This window comes from Haliotis cracherodii, unplaced genomic scaffold, assembly GCF_022045235.1.
Source record: "Haliotis cracherodii isolate W230 unplaced genomic scaffold, xgHalCrac1.p SCAF_12, whole genome shotgun sequence".
Taxonomy (NCBI): domain Eukaryota; kingdom Metazoa; phylum Mollusca; class Gastropoda; order Lepetellida; family Haliotidae; genus Haliotis; species Haliotis cracherodii.
In genome coordinates, this window is record NW_027266267.1 from 19368265 (window position 1) to 19385297 (window position 17033).

At 43.3% G+C, this 17033-nt stretch overlaps 1 protein-coding gene across 1 annotated transcript in view; it reads right to left on the reverse strand.

The window, feature by feature from the left end:
• Positions 1 to 2123: 2123 nt before the first annotated feature.
• The window catches only part of LOC139458235 (tetraspanin-18B-like), a 39266-nt gene continuing 24356 nt past the window's right edge, over positions 2124 to 17033 (reverse strand). The window contains exons 3-8 of the mRNA XM_071239602.1: positions 16421 to 16684; positions 14324 to 14398; positions 12263 to 12370; positions 8249 to 8458; positions 6415 to 6498; positions 2124 to 5448 (exon numbers count right to left, since the gene is read on the reverse strand). Of these exons, the coding sequence (XP_071095703.1) occupies positions 5371 to 5448; positions 6415 to 6498; positions 8249 to 8458; positions 12263 to 12370; positions 14324 to 14398; positions 16421 to 16684 (819 nt within the window). The 3' untranslated portion in view covers positions 2124 to 5370. The remainder of the gene's footprint in view (positions 5449 to 6414; positions 6499 to 8248; positions 8459 to 12262; positions 12371 to 14323; positions 14399 to 16420; positions 16685 to 17033) is intronic.

A 17033-nucleotide genomic window follows, 5' to 3' on the forward strand; every position in this document is an offset into this window, starting at 1 on the left:
CAGACCAATAGTCACCCCAACTGTTACTTGTTGCTATTGCTTTTCTTAAAGATGTAAGTTTCCGTATAATGCATTCAATAATAATTTATCTTGTGTGGCATTATTTGTAATACTTGGAGTCTTCTATGCTCTGAACTTAAGATTCACAAAACTGTCGCACACATTGGTGGGAGCGAGGAGAGAACGTGACTTGTATTCAGGAACTTAATTATCTCTGTCTTTGGGTGGGTGGTGAAGGGGGGGGAGGGGGGGGGGGCACATGTGGCCCAATCGTCTCACTCATCTCGCCTCACCCATTTTGACTTTTGTTCATTGAAATGCCTTCATTCTTGCATGCGTGTATCTGTCATTCGTTCGTTCGTTCGTTCGTTCGTTCGTTCGTTATTTTTTTTTTTAAGAGGGGGCATGGGTGGCCCAGTCGTCTAAGGCGCCGCGATTCGCTGTGCAGAGTTGCGTCCCTTGGGCACGCCAGAAACCTATGATTGTGGGTTCGAATCCCGGTTCGCCCCGATTATGTTTCTAGGTTTGTCAGCACCATACCCGTGCTCGTGGGTTTCACCGAAATGGTAAACGTCTGAGACCTGCATCACTTGGGGCTTTCCTCCCACATTAAGCTGACACGCTGTGATATAACTGGAATACTGTTAAAAGCGGCGTTAAACCCAACTCACTCACTCACTCACTCACTCACTATTTTTTTAAGGCAATTCTTGGGCATGCTGGGCATGACATAGTTGTGTGTGTGGGAGGGGGGGGGAGAGGGGATGGTAATGGGGGCTGCTGGGACATACATATTGGAGAGACTAATCTTGTACGGTTTTCAAAATATGGATTTGGGTGGGGTTGGGGGCGGGCATGATAGGGGGAGGGGGTGTGGAGATGATGGGTTTTCTTCTGTGAAAGGAGTAGTCATAGAAATGATCAAGGCATCCATCATGTCCGGAGGAGAAGAAACCGAGGTGTTTGTTGAGGAACAATGTCATTGTAATCGAATCCTGGTTACCTTCGTGATGTGCCACCGACGATACATGAAAACATCGAAGCTGGCCGCTTGGGAGAGGACCTGCAGTGAACATGGACGAGTTGAATGAAACGTCTGTAAAATCATCGCAGTTTTACCTGACTGAGACACGTCAGTAAACATTATCCATTGGTGAACACCAAAGTAGAATCCAAGTAGCGTTCTACCGCCTACTCCGATACTGCTTTTTTATAGTGTTGCATTTATTGCCTTAATTGATCATCCCCTGAACTGTGTCGGTTAATCACGCCCATATGTCCAATGTCCAAAGCAACGTCGTTGTCTCTTTGTCTGTCCATTGTTGTTCATTACTATATACATGTATGTGTTACCATTACATGGTTTTATAAAGCTTGGTGTAGGGACGACCTCGAGCAGGATGTGCAGCTCGTAAGAAACGTCCTGAGGTGAGCTCGAGCTCCGCTCACCTCATGTATGCCTGAGCTGGAAGGTCCGCTCATCGCTGTGTTTGTGTTGTCAGAGCAGGTATTCCACTCATTGTTTATTGTTGTTTATTGTTTACACGTTGTGAAATAAAGCGTTCCGGGACAGTGATGTCGATTTTGTCCTTTACTCCCCCAAGAGCTAATTCCCCGTCAACATGCGCGTTGACAATAACATCGACACACATGATTCGGTGAATCTCAATTCATAGTTACATATTGCTTAGTGCTGTAGCTGCCATATTCCACACACATCACGCCGTCAGTAAATAACCAGGACCAGACAAACCAGTGATTGAAAGCATGAGCAACACCACGCTATCATCCGTCGTGGCCACGCGGGGTCCTAAAGATTTATGTTTGTTCGTTGTTTAACGCCACACTAAGCAACATGACGACGGTCTGGTAATAATCAAGCCTGCACCAGACAATCCAGTGATGGATATCAAGAGCATCCATCTACATCATTCGGATACGATATCACGCATCAATCAAGTGATCGAGCAGATCCAGTAAGTCGCATCTTACGACAAGCACAGGCTTTTGCAGACCGGCTCTAACCCCGGTCTTTACTTGGGGAGACAGGCATGGATTGTTGAAGACCAATTATTACCTGGATCTTCACGGGGGCAGATAAATTAATGAACAAACACAACCCATTGAGAAAATATGGAAACCCTTTACTTATTTACAGTACAAAAATTAACAACATAATGTAAAAAATATATTTGGAATATATTCTGCATAATGGACAGTCGTAATTTAATATACACACAACCCCTTGCCATATAAGGTAGTTAGACTCCAGTGCCAAATAATGCTGTTGGGTGGATTTTTTCAAAGTCTCAATATCAGATATGTTACTAAGATACGATAACTATCTGCAAAAGATCTGAAGACACCGCCATGTCTTCCCTATCCTTATATGGCACTGGTCGGCGTTGATTGGATGGTGTACACACATATATCACAGATACCGCGGGATCTTACGTCGGCACAAGCCGACAACAGCGGGTACAGAGAACACAGTGGAGCCACACGGGCGGTCGGGTAGCCTAGTGGTTAAAGCTTTCGCTCGTCACGCCGAAGACCCAGGTTCGATTCCGACATGGGTACAATGTGTGAAGCCCATTTCTGGTGTCCCCCGCCGTGATATTGCTGGAATATTGCTAAAAGCGGCGTAAACCATACTCACTCACTCACTCACTCAGTGGAGCCACACTTGGAATGTGGCAGGACATTTATCGATACACCACGACACATGTATATACACGTGATGTTTGTTGTTTAACGCTGCATTCAGCAATATTCCAAAATGACGGCGGCCTGTAAATAAGCGAGTCTGGACCAGACAATCAGTGATTGATATTGTGAGCATCGCTCCACGCAACTGAGAAATGGTGAACTAAGCCAGCGAGCGTGACCACCCGATCCCGTTAGTCGTCTCTGACAAGCATGGGGTACTGAAAACCAGTCCAACCCGGATCTTCACGGGTTGGGTAACATGTACAATTGTATGTAACTAATTTCAAAATTAATACCCATGTCATACATACATGTATCGTTTTTTTATCAATACTGCACGATTTCAGTGACCGTTACACCCTACACTTATGCTAAGTGAGTGAGTGAGTTGGGTTTAACGCCGCTTTTAACAATATTCCCGTTATATCGCGGCGTGTCAGCTTTATGTGGGAGGAAAGCCCGAAGTGATGCAGGTCTCAGACGTTTACCACTTCGGTGAAACCCACGAACACGGGTATGGTGCTGACAAACCTAGAAACATAATCGGGGCGAACCGGGATTCGAATCCACAATCATAGGTTTCTGGCGCGCCCAAGGGACGCAACTCTGCACAGCGAGTCGCGGCGCCTTAGACGACTGGGCCACCCGTGCCCCCTCTTATGCTAAGACGAGGCAGAGTTGCGGTCGCAGAAATTATTATTTCAAGAAAACACTCGTCTGCAAAATGTTCCATCAGGAAATTTCAAAACTATTACAGTTTAAAATGTTAAGATCTAAAAGAAATATTGCATGGAGCCTTCTGCCTCGTTACTATTTATGTGAGCAAAGATCGGACATCATGAATGTAACTGAAATAGCTGTTACATCCGGGTTTGACCGCACGTGCGATGGATAGACGGGAAACACCATTCGTCACCACTCGCCCCTTTCCGTAACCTGCAAGAAGACTCGTCCCCCTGTCGATGAATGTTACGTGCGAAAATACGACAACCCAATCAGAATGCGCGTATGATTTCAAATTCTTCGTCAAAGAATTCCTCAGAAATGATTTTTGGGTTTACATATGTCTTGCACCTAAAAATATACCCAAGACCCAATTAAATGTGTTCAATCTCACTGTATAATTCCGCATATCCTGATGTGCTTTAAATTGCATCTGAAATATATATTATACGTGGGAAATATATGTGAACCATCATGCAACGAGTTGACAACTGTTTTAGGTACGCCCGTTTGCGCTAAGACGGAACCCGGTCGCAATAATGGCCACGAGAGGGACACGAGTTGCTATTCGGCTTGTCCCGGAATAACACGATTTGGTCACGAGTGGGGAAACACACCCGTGTTGATTGATCATATAATACTTGTGTTCATTCTCAAAAATTGCAAAGCTATATTGTCAATATACAGGTCACAACAACTTGAAGAAACAACTCAGGCAACAATCATCAACAGAATAATACAGGCGATTTACAAGTATAGCTTTGCTGTCTTAAGTCCTGGGACAAATCACGCACGACCCGTTACATGGCCGCACTATAACGGGGAAAAGCTGTCGACTGTCACTATAGCGGAGACACTCTGTGGACAGTCCGGCCATCTGCTGCAAGGCGGCCATCATGCGCCAACACGACTTCATAAGAGCTTCTTGAAGCAATGTTTTGTCAACAACAAACACATCTCATAACGTCTCAGCCGGGCCTCTATCTTGATAGTATAGTTTTGTTTGTTTGCTTGTTGTTTAACATCGCACTCAGCAATGTTCCAGCTATATGACGTCGGTCTGTAAATAATCGATCCTGGGTGAGACATTCCAGTGATTGATATAATGAGCACCGATCCACCCGAAGGGGTACGATGACCCGCATTCAACCAAGTCACAGAGTCTGACCCAATCGCATTAAAATCAGATTTTAGTTTTCGCTACCGCTAAACAAAGATCTGAGGACATCCCATTAAGGATCACGTCAGAACGACCTTTCGCGAATATTGACCGACCAATGAAATGAATGACAAGAAATCGACATTAGCCAATCAGAAGGCAGCTTTCTCGAGCTTGACGACACTAGTTTAAAACTAGCGACTTCGTTTCGAAACATATTTTGACGTATTCTCGATTAAAAAAATTAAAAATGATAAGTGGAACATTCTGGAATGGCTTATAGATGACCTAGATTGTATGGATATAATCATAAAACCCGTAACTGTCGTTCGGAATACCCCGTGTTAAAATATGCATGATTAGAAAACACATTCCGACTGTCACTTTCATGATCTGGTAAGCGACGCTCTGATTGGTTGGATGAAAGGTCGTTCTGACGTGAGCCTTAATGGGATGTCCTCAGATCTTTGTTTAGCGAGAGCGAGAACTAAGATCAGATTTTAATGAGATTGAGACTGACCACTCGATCCATTTGGTCACTTCTTACGACCAGCTTAGGTTGCCGGGGAAGTATTCCAACCCGAATCCCGGAACCTTCTAAAGTCGACGGTCATTCAAAAGTAAAACAAAACAATTAACGAGCGTAGGCATTCTGAGCACTGGTTGGACTTGATCCGTATTCAGATCACTACTGAATGCTGAAACGTTGATGAAGTAAAGAACACGATGAAGCTGTTGTTCACGATGATGTCGATGATGTTGGTGATGCTGCAGCTATATTAGTAGTCATCATCATAATCATCGTTCTTTTTCTTCTCCTTACAACAGACAATACAGGCCAAGATGATCATCAGGAGCTGCGGAGGAAAACAGAGTGAGTGAGTGAGTGAGTGAGTGAGTGAGTGAGTGAGTGAGTGGGTGAAATGGGGTTGAACGTCGCGTCCAAGATTATTGCACTTATGTAGCGACGTGCATGTACGTGTGAGTGTGTGTGGCTGCGTGTACTAGTCCGGACTGATGGCGATTTATAGTGCTAGCTCACTGAGATACCATGCCGCAGTTTAACATAAATACCCCACTCAGAAAAAGTATACTGACTCATAGCCGACCAGTCCTTGTTTTTGCCAGACAGGGTAACAACAAGTAACATATTTAACGTCTCTACCACTAGACGACGGAGGAGTGAGTGAGTGAGTGAGTGAGTGCGTCTTAACGCGACATTGAACAGAATTTCAGTATTAACACAGCCTGTCAGCTTGGTGATGGAAGACATGTAGACATTTTCGAGCCGTATGTATGGTGCTGGCTAATCAAGAAGGGATCATTATTATGTGTACACTCATAAATAATAATAATAATAACAACAACAATAAAAATGAGGGTGAATCAGGGATTTGAACCCATGATCGAGGCACACAAAGGGACGTAACTCGTGACAGTTCTTGCACAGCACAAAATGAGGATTTGATGGGTAGAGTATGTGACATTGGCCTTGACCTTGGGATATTAGCGCCACCGCTATGGTAACGCATGTATTTCAGGTTGAACTTACATACTTTAACACTCATAGTCATGGATCTGACAACCCCATGTCGTCCGTCTACCACCAACCTGCCTGACCCAGATTCGAACATAGACAGGCCACCGCAATGCAGCTGATATAGTGCTAAATGCGGCGTTAAACATCATTCATTCATACATTCAATGTAAGATGCAACAGCAGCTTCAAATGCGCAACATTGAATATAGCTCAACAGGTGTAATTAGAGGGACGTGATTGTAATTTGAAACCTCTGAATAAACAATACACATTTCTAACTTACCTCCACCACAACCACTCCCACTCCAACGCCGATCATGATGTTGCTGTTGTCGTTGATAATGTCCCAGATAGCCTGGTAGCATCCCTGGGGGACAAGTAAAGTGATGATGTGAGCAGGAGGTCAGGGATTAATAAAATACCCAGGACATTATATAAAATCCCTGGGATATTGCAGCAAATATGACTTGAATATCCTATAAAATCCCAGGGACATTACAACGTCCCTGTTTATGAGATTTAACCCGACTGGAAAGTCAAACCTCATAATAGGTTTTAATGCCTATAGAAAGAAGTCTCTTACTTAATAGCGATCCCAATGAATAGGTTTATAATGTGGGAGGAAAGACCGAAGTGATGCAGGTCTCAGGCGTTTACCCCTTCAGTGACACCTACAAGCAGGGGTATGGCGCTGACTAACCCAGAAACATAATCAGGGAGAACTGGGATTCGAACCCAAAATCATAGGTTTCTGGCAGGTCCAAGGGACGCAACTCTGCACAGCGAATTGCGGCGCCTTATACGACTGGGCCATGTAGGAGAGGGTTGTTACACTACCTTGTCTATGTAGGAGAGGGTTGTTACACTACCTTGTCTATGTAGGAGAGGGTTGTTATACTACCTTGTCTATGTAGGAGAGGGTTGTTACACTACCTTGTCTATGTAGGAGAGGGTTGTTACACTGCCTTGTCTATGTAGGAGAGGGTTGTTATACTACCTTGTCTATGTAGGGGAGGGTTGTTATACTACCTTGTCTCTGTAGGGGAGGGTTGTTACACTACCTTGTCCATGTAGGGGAGGGTTGTTACACTACCTTGTCTGTGTAGGGGAGGGTTGTTACACTACCTTGTCTATATAGGAGAGGGTTGTTATACTACCTTGTCTATGTAGGAGAGGGTTGTTATACTACCTTGTCTATGTAGGAGAGGGTTGTTATACTACCTTGTCTATGTAGGAGAGGGTTGTTACACTACCTTGTCTATGTAGGAGAGGGTTGTTATACTACCTTTTCTATGTAGGAGAGGGTTGTTATACTACCTTGTCTGTGTAGGAGAGGGTTGTTATACTACCTTGTCTATGTAGGAGAGGGTTGTTACACTGCCTTGTCTGTGTAGGAGAGGGTTGTTACACTACCTTGTCCATGTAGGAGAGGGTTGTTACACTGCCTTGTCTGTGTAGGGGAGGGTTGTTACACTACCTTGTCCATGTAGGAGAGGGTTGTTATACTACCTTGTCTATGTAGGGGAGGGTTGTTACACTACCTTGTCTATGTAGGATAGGGTTGTTACACTACCTTGTCTATGTAGGAGAGGGTTGTTATACTACCTTGTCTATGTCGGAGAGGGTTGTTATACTACCTTGTCTATGTAGGAGAGGGTTGTTATACTACCTTGTCTGTGTAGGGGAGGGTTGTTACACTACCTTGTCTATGTAGGGGAGGGTTGTTACACTGCCTTGTCTATGTAGGAGAGGGTTGTTATACTACCTTGTCTATGTAGGAGAGGGTTATTATACTACCTTGTCTATGTAGGAGAGGGTTGTTACACTACCTTGTCCATGAAGGAGAGGGTTGTTATACTACCTTGTCTGTGTAGGAGAGGGTTGTTATACTACCTTGTCTGTGTAGGAGAGGGTTGTTATACTACCTTGTCTATGTAGGAGAGGGTTGTTACACTACCTTGTCTATGTAGGAGAGGGTTGTTACACTGCCTTGTCTATGTAGGAGAGGGTTGTTATACTACCTTGTCTATGTAGGAGAGGGTTGTTACACTACCTTGTCTATGTAGGAGAGGGTTGTTACACTACCTTGTCTATGTAGGAGAGGGTTGTTACACTACCTTGTCTATGTTGGAGAGGGCTGATGTTGGGTCCGTGGCACATGTGAATTCTGTCGGCAGATTTATGTTGGGGAAAGATCCATTGAGTTTGCAGCAGGCAATGGGGACTGCTAGGGTGATGCTCATGTTGGTTTGCTTCGGTGTATATTTGTTTATCCACTTCTTGGCATCCTGAAACTCTGTGTAGTTGTCTACACCACAGCATTTAAACTGAAATACAAGAAACATGATGTGAACTACACATACACACAGACATGGGTGAACTATACACACAAACATGGGTGAACTATACACACAAACATGGGTGAGTGAGTGAGTTTGGTTTTACGCCGATTTTAGCAATATTCCAGCAATATCACGGCGGGAGACACCAGAAATGGGCTTCACACATTGTACCCATGTCGGTTTTCGGCATGACGAGCGAACGCTTTATCCACTAGGCTACCCGACTGCCCCCAAACGTTGGTGAACTATACATACAAACATGGTTGAACTATACATACACACATGGGTGAACTATACACACAAACAGGGTGAGCTATACACACACATATTGGTGAACGATACAAGCAAACATGGGTGAACTATACACACCAACATGGGTGAACTATACACACAAACATGGGTGAACTATACACACAAACATGGGTGAACTATACACACCAACATGGGTGAACTATACACACAAACATGGATGAGCTATACACACAAACATGGATGAGCTATACACACAACATGGGTGAACTATACACGCAAACATGGGTGAACTATACACACAAACATGGATGAGCTATACACACAAACATGGATGAGCTATACACACAAACATGGGTGAACTATACACGCAAACATGGGTGAACTACACACACAAACATGGGTGAACTATACACACAAACATGGGTGAACTACACACACGAACATGGGTGAACTACAAAAACAAATGTGGGTGAACTATACACGCAAACATGGGTGAACTATACACACAAACATGGGTGAACTATACAGACAAACATGGGTGAACTACACACACAAACATGGGTGAACTATAAACACAAACATGGGTGAACTATACACACCAACATGGGTGAACTATACACACAAACATGGATGAGCTATACACACAAACATGGGTGAACTATACACGCAAACATGGGTGAACTACACACACAAACATGGGTGAACTATACACACACATTGGTGAACTATACACAAAGACATGGGTGAACTATACACACAAACATGGGTGAACTATACACACAAACATGGGTGAACTATACACACAACATGAGTGAACTATACACAAAGACATGGGTGAACTATACACACAAACATGGGTGAACTATACACACAAACATGGGTGAACTATACACACAAACATGGGTGAACTATTCACACACAGATTGGTGAACTATACACAAAGACATGGGTGAACTATACACACAAACATGGGTGAACTATACACAAAGACATGGGTGAACTATACACACCAACATGGGTGAACTATACACACACACATTGGTGAACTATACACACAAACATGGGTGAACTATACACACAAACATGGGTGAACGATACAAGCAAACATGGGTGAACTATACACACACACATTGGTGAACTATACACACAAACATGGGTGAACTATACACACAAACATGGGTGAAATATACAAGCAAACATTGGTGAACTATACGGACAAACATTGGAGAACTATACACACAAACATGGGTGAACTATACACACAAATGTCGGTGAACTATACACACAAACATGGGTGAACTATGCACACAAACATGGGTGAACTACACACACAAATGTGAGTGAACTATACACACAAGTATGGGTGAACTACACACACAAATATGGGTGAACTACACACACAAATATGGGTGAACTATACACACAAACATGGGTGAACTATACACACAAACATGGGTGAACTACACACACGAACATGGGTGAACTACACAAACAAATGTGGTTGAACTATATACACAACCATGGTTGAACTATACACAAAAACATGGGTGAACTATATACACAAACATGGGTGAACTATATACACAAACATGGGTGAACTATAAACACAAACATGGGTGAACTATATACACAAACATGGGTGAACTATATATGCAAACATGCTATGAACTGTACAATCAAACATATAGTACTGTGTAGTGCTGTAATATAGTCATGTTGTAAAGTGTTTTAGTATTGTATAGTGGTATAGCTGTGTAGTTTAGTGTAGTTGTATAGTGGTGTAGTATAGTGTAGTGGTATAGTGGTCTAGTATAGTGTAGTGTTATTGTGGTGTAGTATAGTGTAGTGGTATAGTGTTGCAGTATAGTGTAGTGGTATAGTGGTATAGTGGTGTAGTATAGTGTAGTGGTATAGTGGTCTAGTATAGTGTAGTGGTATGGTGGTGTAGCATAGTGTAGTGGTATAGTGGTGTAGTATAGTGTAGTGGTATAGTGGTATAGTGGTGTAGTATAGTGTAGTGGTATAGTGGTGTAGTATAGTGGTATAGTGGTGTAGTATAGTGTAGTGGTATAGTGTTGCAGTATAGTGTAGTGGTATAGTGGTGTAGTTTAGTGTAGTGGTATAGTGTTGCAGTATAGTGTAGTGTTATAGTGGTGTAGTATAGTGTAGTGGTATAATGGTGCAGTATAGTGAAGTGGTATTGTGGTATAATATAGTGTAGTGGTATAGTGGTCTAGTATAGTGTAGTGGTATAGTTCTGCAGTATGGTGTAGTGGTATTGTGGTGCAGTATAGTGTAGTGTAATAGTGGTGTAGTATAGTGTAGTGGTATAGTGGTGTAGTATAGTGTAGTGGTATAGTGGTGTAGTATAGTGTAGTGGTATAGTGGTGTAGTATAGTGTGGTGGTAAAATGGTGTATAGTGTAGTGGTATAGTGGTGTAGTATAGTGTAGTGGTATAGTGGTGTAGTATAGTGTAGTGGTATAGTGGTGTATAGTGTAGTTGTATAATGGTGTATAGTGTAGTGGTATAATGGTATAGTATAGTGTAGTGGTATAGTTGTCTAGTATAGTGTAGTGGTATAGTGGTGTAGTATAGTGTAGTTGTATAGTGGTGTATAATGTAGTTGTATAGTGGTGTAGTATAGTGTAGTGGTATAGTGGTGTATAGTGTAGTGGTATAATGGTATAGTATAGTGTAGTGGTATAGAGTAGTGGTATTGTGGTGTATAGTGTAGTGGTATAGCGTTGCAGTATAGTGTAGTGGTATAGTGATGTATAGTGTAGTGGTATTGGGGTGTAGTATAGTGTAGTGGTATTGTGGTGTAGTATAGTGTAGTGGTATAGTGGTGCAGTATAGTGTAGTGGTATAGTGCTTTAGTATAGTGTAGTGGTTTAGTGGTGTAGTATAGTGATGTAGTGTACAGATTTAGCATAGAGCCGAAACATATTTATGAAGTGCTGTATTAGAGTGTTGTAGTATAGTTTTGTAATCTAATGATGTAGTAGTGATCAAAGTGTAATAATAGTGTAGATTATAGTATACTGACGTAGTATATTAATGTATAGTGATGTAATATAGTCATACAGTATATTGATGTGTGCTGCTGTATTATAGTGATGTAGTGTGTTGCTGTACAGTTATGTAATACAACGAGCCGTTGGGTACTAACATTGACCATGGAGTATAGTGATACAGTATATTGATGTATGCTGCTGTATTATAGTGATGTAGTGTATTGCTGTACTGTCCTGTAATACAACAGGGCTGTTGGGTACTCACATTGACCATGGAGTATAGTGATACAGTATATTGATGTATGCTGCTGTATTATAGTGATGTAGTGTATTGCTGTACTGTCCTGTAATACAACAGGGCTGTTGGGTACTCACATTGACCATGGAGTATACTGACGTAGTATATTAATGTACAGTGATGTAATATAGTCATACAGAATATTGATGTGTGCTGCTGTATTATAGTGATGTAGTGTATTGCTGTACTGTCCTGTAATACAACAGGGCTGTTGGGTACTCACATTGACCATGGCAAAGTTCCAGCCGAGAGACACCAGGTCGGTGCTGTTGAAGCCGGTGTAACTCTCTTCGATTGATGTCTTCATGGGACCTTTGATGTTGTTGTCCACCTGTGTGAAAGAAGACTCATTGGTATTTTTAAGTTGAAAAGAGTTTAAAAGACGGAAGGCTTAATGCATACCTGTTCGAACAACCCGATTCACCAGAGGTCCACTGAGGTCAAGTTCCGTCAGGCTAGCTTAAACAACACATATTGGGATACATGCGTGCCTAACGCCTACCGTCCATGCAGGTAGCAAAGGTACTGTAAGTCCCCTGGTCCCCAGTATGGTGATCTCCCTTCAGTGACTGACGATCTCTAGCCCATTTTTATATTGTGTTGTTCTTTAATACTTACTGCTTTTTAATAATCTCAACTAGTTTTAAATCAAATCTGTGATATTCTAGTTATTGTACTGTCCATCGTTGACAGGTGTTTATTTAATCCTAATATATGTATCATTAATGTATAACTTTTGTCACGATATGGCTGAAATACTGCCGATGTGACGTTAAATATTAACTCACTCACTCACTCACCCTAACGTCTACCAACCGCTTATGTTTGTTTGTTTGTTTGTTTCTTGTTTAACGCCGCACTCAGCAATACTACAGCTATATGACGACGGTCTATAAATAATCGAGTCTGGACCAGACAATCCATTGATTGACACCATGAGCATCCGTGTACGCAATTGGGATACGATGACATCCATCAACCAAGTCAGCGAGCTTGACTACCCGATCCCGTTAGTCGCTTCTTACAACAAGCATGGGTTGCTGAATATCTATTATACCCTAGATCTTCACGGGGGGCAAGCATGGGTTGCTGATTACCTATTCTACCCCAGATCTTCACGGGGGACAAACCTGGGTTGCTGAATACCCATTCTACCCCGGATCTTCACATTGGACAAGCATGGGTTGCTGAAGACCTATTCTAACCAAAATCTTCACAGGGGACAAGCATGGGTTGCTGAATACCTATTCTACCCCAGATCTTCACGGGGGACAAGCATGGGTTGCTGAATACCTATTCTACCCCAGATCTTCACGGGGGACAAGAATGGGTTGCTGATGACCTATTCTACCCCAGATCTTCATGGGGGACAAGCATGGGTTGCTGAATACCTATTCTACCCCAGATCTTCACGGGGGACAAACCTTGGTTGCTGAATACCCATTCTACCCCAGATCTTCACATTGGACAAGCATCGGTTGCTGAATACCTATTCTACCCCAGATCTTCACAGGGGACAAGCATGGGTTGCTGAATACCTATTCTACCCCAGATCTTCACGGGGGACAAGCATGGGTTGCTGACGGTTCAACCACTAATGGAGGATGGATTTAATACCGCTGTGAAGGTCGAATCAGTAATAGGAAGCATGTCGGATCAAGTAACCAGGGGCATTTAAGGGGACGAGAGTCTTACAGGGGAACCAGTCTTGGTATAGGGATGATGAAACCGGTTATTATCGAACTGACGACGAGCTGCATTCGTGAACAACTCGTGTTATTCCGGGACAAGCCGAATAGCGACTCGTGCCCCTCTCGAGGCCATTTTTGCGACCGGGTTCCGTCTTAGCGCAAACGGGCATACCTAAAACAATTGGCAATTCGTTGCGTAATGGTTCACATATATTTCTCCGTATATCATATATATTTCAGATGCAATTTAAAGCACATCGGGACTTGCGGAATGATACAGTATGATTGAACACATTTAACTGTGTCTTGGGTATGTTTTTAGGTGCAAGACATATGTAAAATCAAAAATTATTTCTGAGGGATTCTTTGACGAAGCACTTGAAATCATACGCGCATTCTGATTTGTTTGTCGTATTTTCGCACATAAAATTCATCGATGGGGGACGAGTCTTCTTGCAGGTTACGGAAAGGGGCGAGTGGTGACGAATGCATTCATCGATAGGGGGACGAGTCTTCTTGCAGGTTACGGAAAGGGCCGAGTGGTGACGAATGGACGAGCTGAGGCAACAAGAGAAGCAACTCGTGGAACGTACCGTATCTCTGATGGTGAAGAGCAGAATGACAAACAGCACCTCTGCCAGGACTATCAGGCTGATCAGCACAGCGTACTGGAAACAGAGCAAGACGTGACATGGAAGTACACCACACCGATTCTACTCACAAACACACAGGTAACCGTGATCATAAACATACTGATCAAACTCTGCTGTGTTAGGCCACGCCCCAACATCCTTTCTTATGCTTGGAACCTGAGACCATATATCAAATACATACACTGTGTTTGTTTGTTTGTTTGTGTGTTTGTTTGTTTCTTTCTTTCTTTCTTTCTTTCTTTCTTTCACGCCGCACTCAGCAATATTTCAGCAGTTTGAAATCTATTAGTCTGTAAATAATCAAGTCTAGTCCAGACAATCCAGTGATTGGCATCATGAACATCGATCTACGATATTTGGATTCATGACATGCATCAACAAAGTCATCGAGTCTGACCACCCGATCCCGTTAGTCACCTCTTACGACAAGCATGGGATGCTGAAGACCTATTCTACCCCGGTTTCCAGCTATATGACGGCGGTCTGCCAATACTCGAAACTGAACCAGGCAATCCAGTGATTGACATCATGAGCATCGATCAACGAAACTGGGATGCATGACATGCATCAACCATGTCATTGAGTCTGACCACCCGATTATGTTAGTCGCCTCTTAAGGCTGGCATGGGTTCCTGAGGACCAATTCTAAACAGGATCTTCACGTGTTACAGACAGTGTACTTGCCAAATGGCGTTCTTTAGATCAACTCACCACTTTCTCCATACACGCATCAAACACGTATCAACTAACTACGACAAACATACACGCATCCCACATCAACTCACCACTATCAACATACACACATTCCACATCAACTCACCACCACCAACATACACGCATACCACATCAACTCACCATCACCAACATAAACATATCTCACATCAACTCACCACCACCAACATACACATATCTCACATCAACTCACCACCACCAACATACACGCATCCCACATCAACTCACCACTATCAACACTCACACATCCCACATTAACTCACCACCACCAACATACAAACATCCAACATTAACTCACCGCTACCAACATACACACATTCCACATCAACTCACCATCACCAAAATACACACATCCAACATCAACTCACCACTATCAACATACACGCATTAACTCACCACTACAACACACACACATCCCACATCAACTCACCACCACTACAACACACACACATCCCACATCAACTCACCACTATCAACATACACACATCCCACATCAACTCACCACTACAACACACACACATCCCACATCAACTCACCACTGTCAACATACACACATCCCACATCAACTCACCACCACCAACATACAAACATCACACATTAACTCACCGCTACCAACATACACACATCCCATATCAACTCACCATCACCAACATACACACATCCTACATCAACTCACCGCTACCAACATACACACATCCCACATCAACTCACCATCACCAACATACACACATCCTACATCAACTCACCACTACAACACACACACATCCCACATCAACTCACCACTATCAACATACACACATCCCACATCAACTCACCACCACCAACATACACACATCCCACATCAACTCACCACTATCAACATAAACACATCCCACATCAACTCACCACTATCAACATACACACATCCCACATCAACTCACCACTATCAACATACACACATCCTACATCAACTCACCACTACCAACATACACACAACCCACATCAACTCACCACTATCAACATAAACACATCCCACATCAACTCACCACTACCAACATACACACATCCCACATCAACTCACCACTATCAACATACACACATCCTACATCAACTCACCACTACCAACATACACACAACCCACATCAACTCACCACTATCAACATAAACACATCCCACATCAACTCACCACTATCAACATACACACATCCCACATCAGCACACCGCTACCAACATACACACATCCCACATCAACTCACCACTACCAACATACACACATCCCACATCAACTCACCACCACCAACATACACCCATCCAACATCAACTCACCACTATCAACATACAGCGCACTTTGCAGCAGCCGCCGATGCAGCCGAAGATGCCGATGATGAAGAAGAAGACGCCGAGAAGGATGAGGGCGAGTGTGGCGTCCTGCAGGTAGTCGCCGAGGTTGAAGTTGGAGAGGTCCACGGACTGTCCCGCCTGCTCCATGAAGCGCTGGAGGGACGTGTATAGGTCCTGGAGGTAGGGGTCCAGTATCCCCGACCCGAACCTCACGATACATCCAACCACGAGGAACACCAGCCCGATCACCTGCAAGTCACGTGCAAACACTGCCCATTAGAGTGAGTGAGTGAGTGAGTATGGTTTTACGCCGCTTTTAGCAATATTCCAGCAATATCAAGGCGGGGGACACCAGTGGGCTTCACACATTGTACCCATGTCGGGAATCGTACCCGGGTCTTCGGCGTGACGAGCGAACGCTTAAACCACTAGGCTACCCGACCGCCCCCTGCCCATTAGAACAGAATTAAGCAATCTGCTTCATATGTAAATTAATACGAACATTTATAAATCCTACGTATTATTTTTGTATTTACATAAATCATATCCTAAGTGCTTTAATAACCTTTACATTTGTGTTGTAGTTTATGATAAAAAA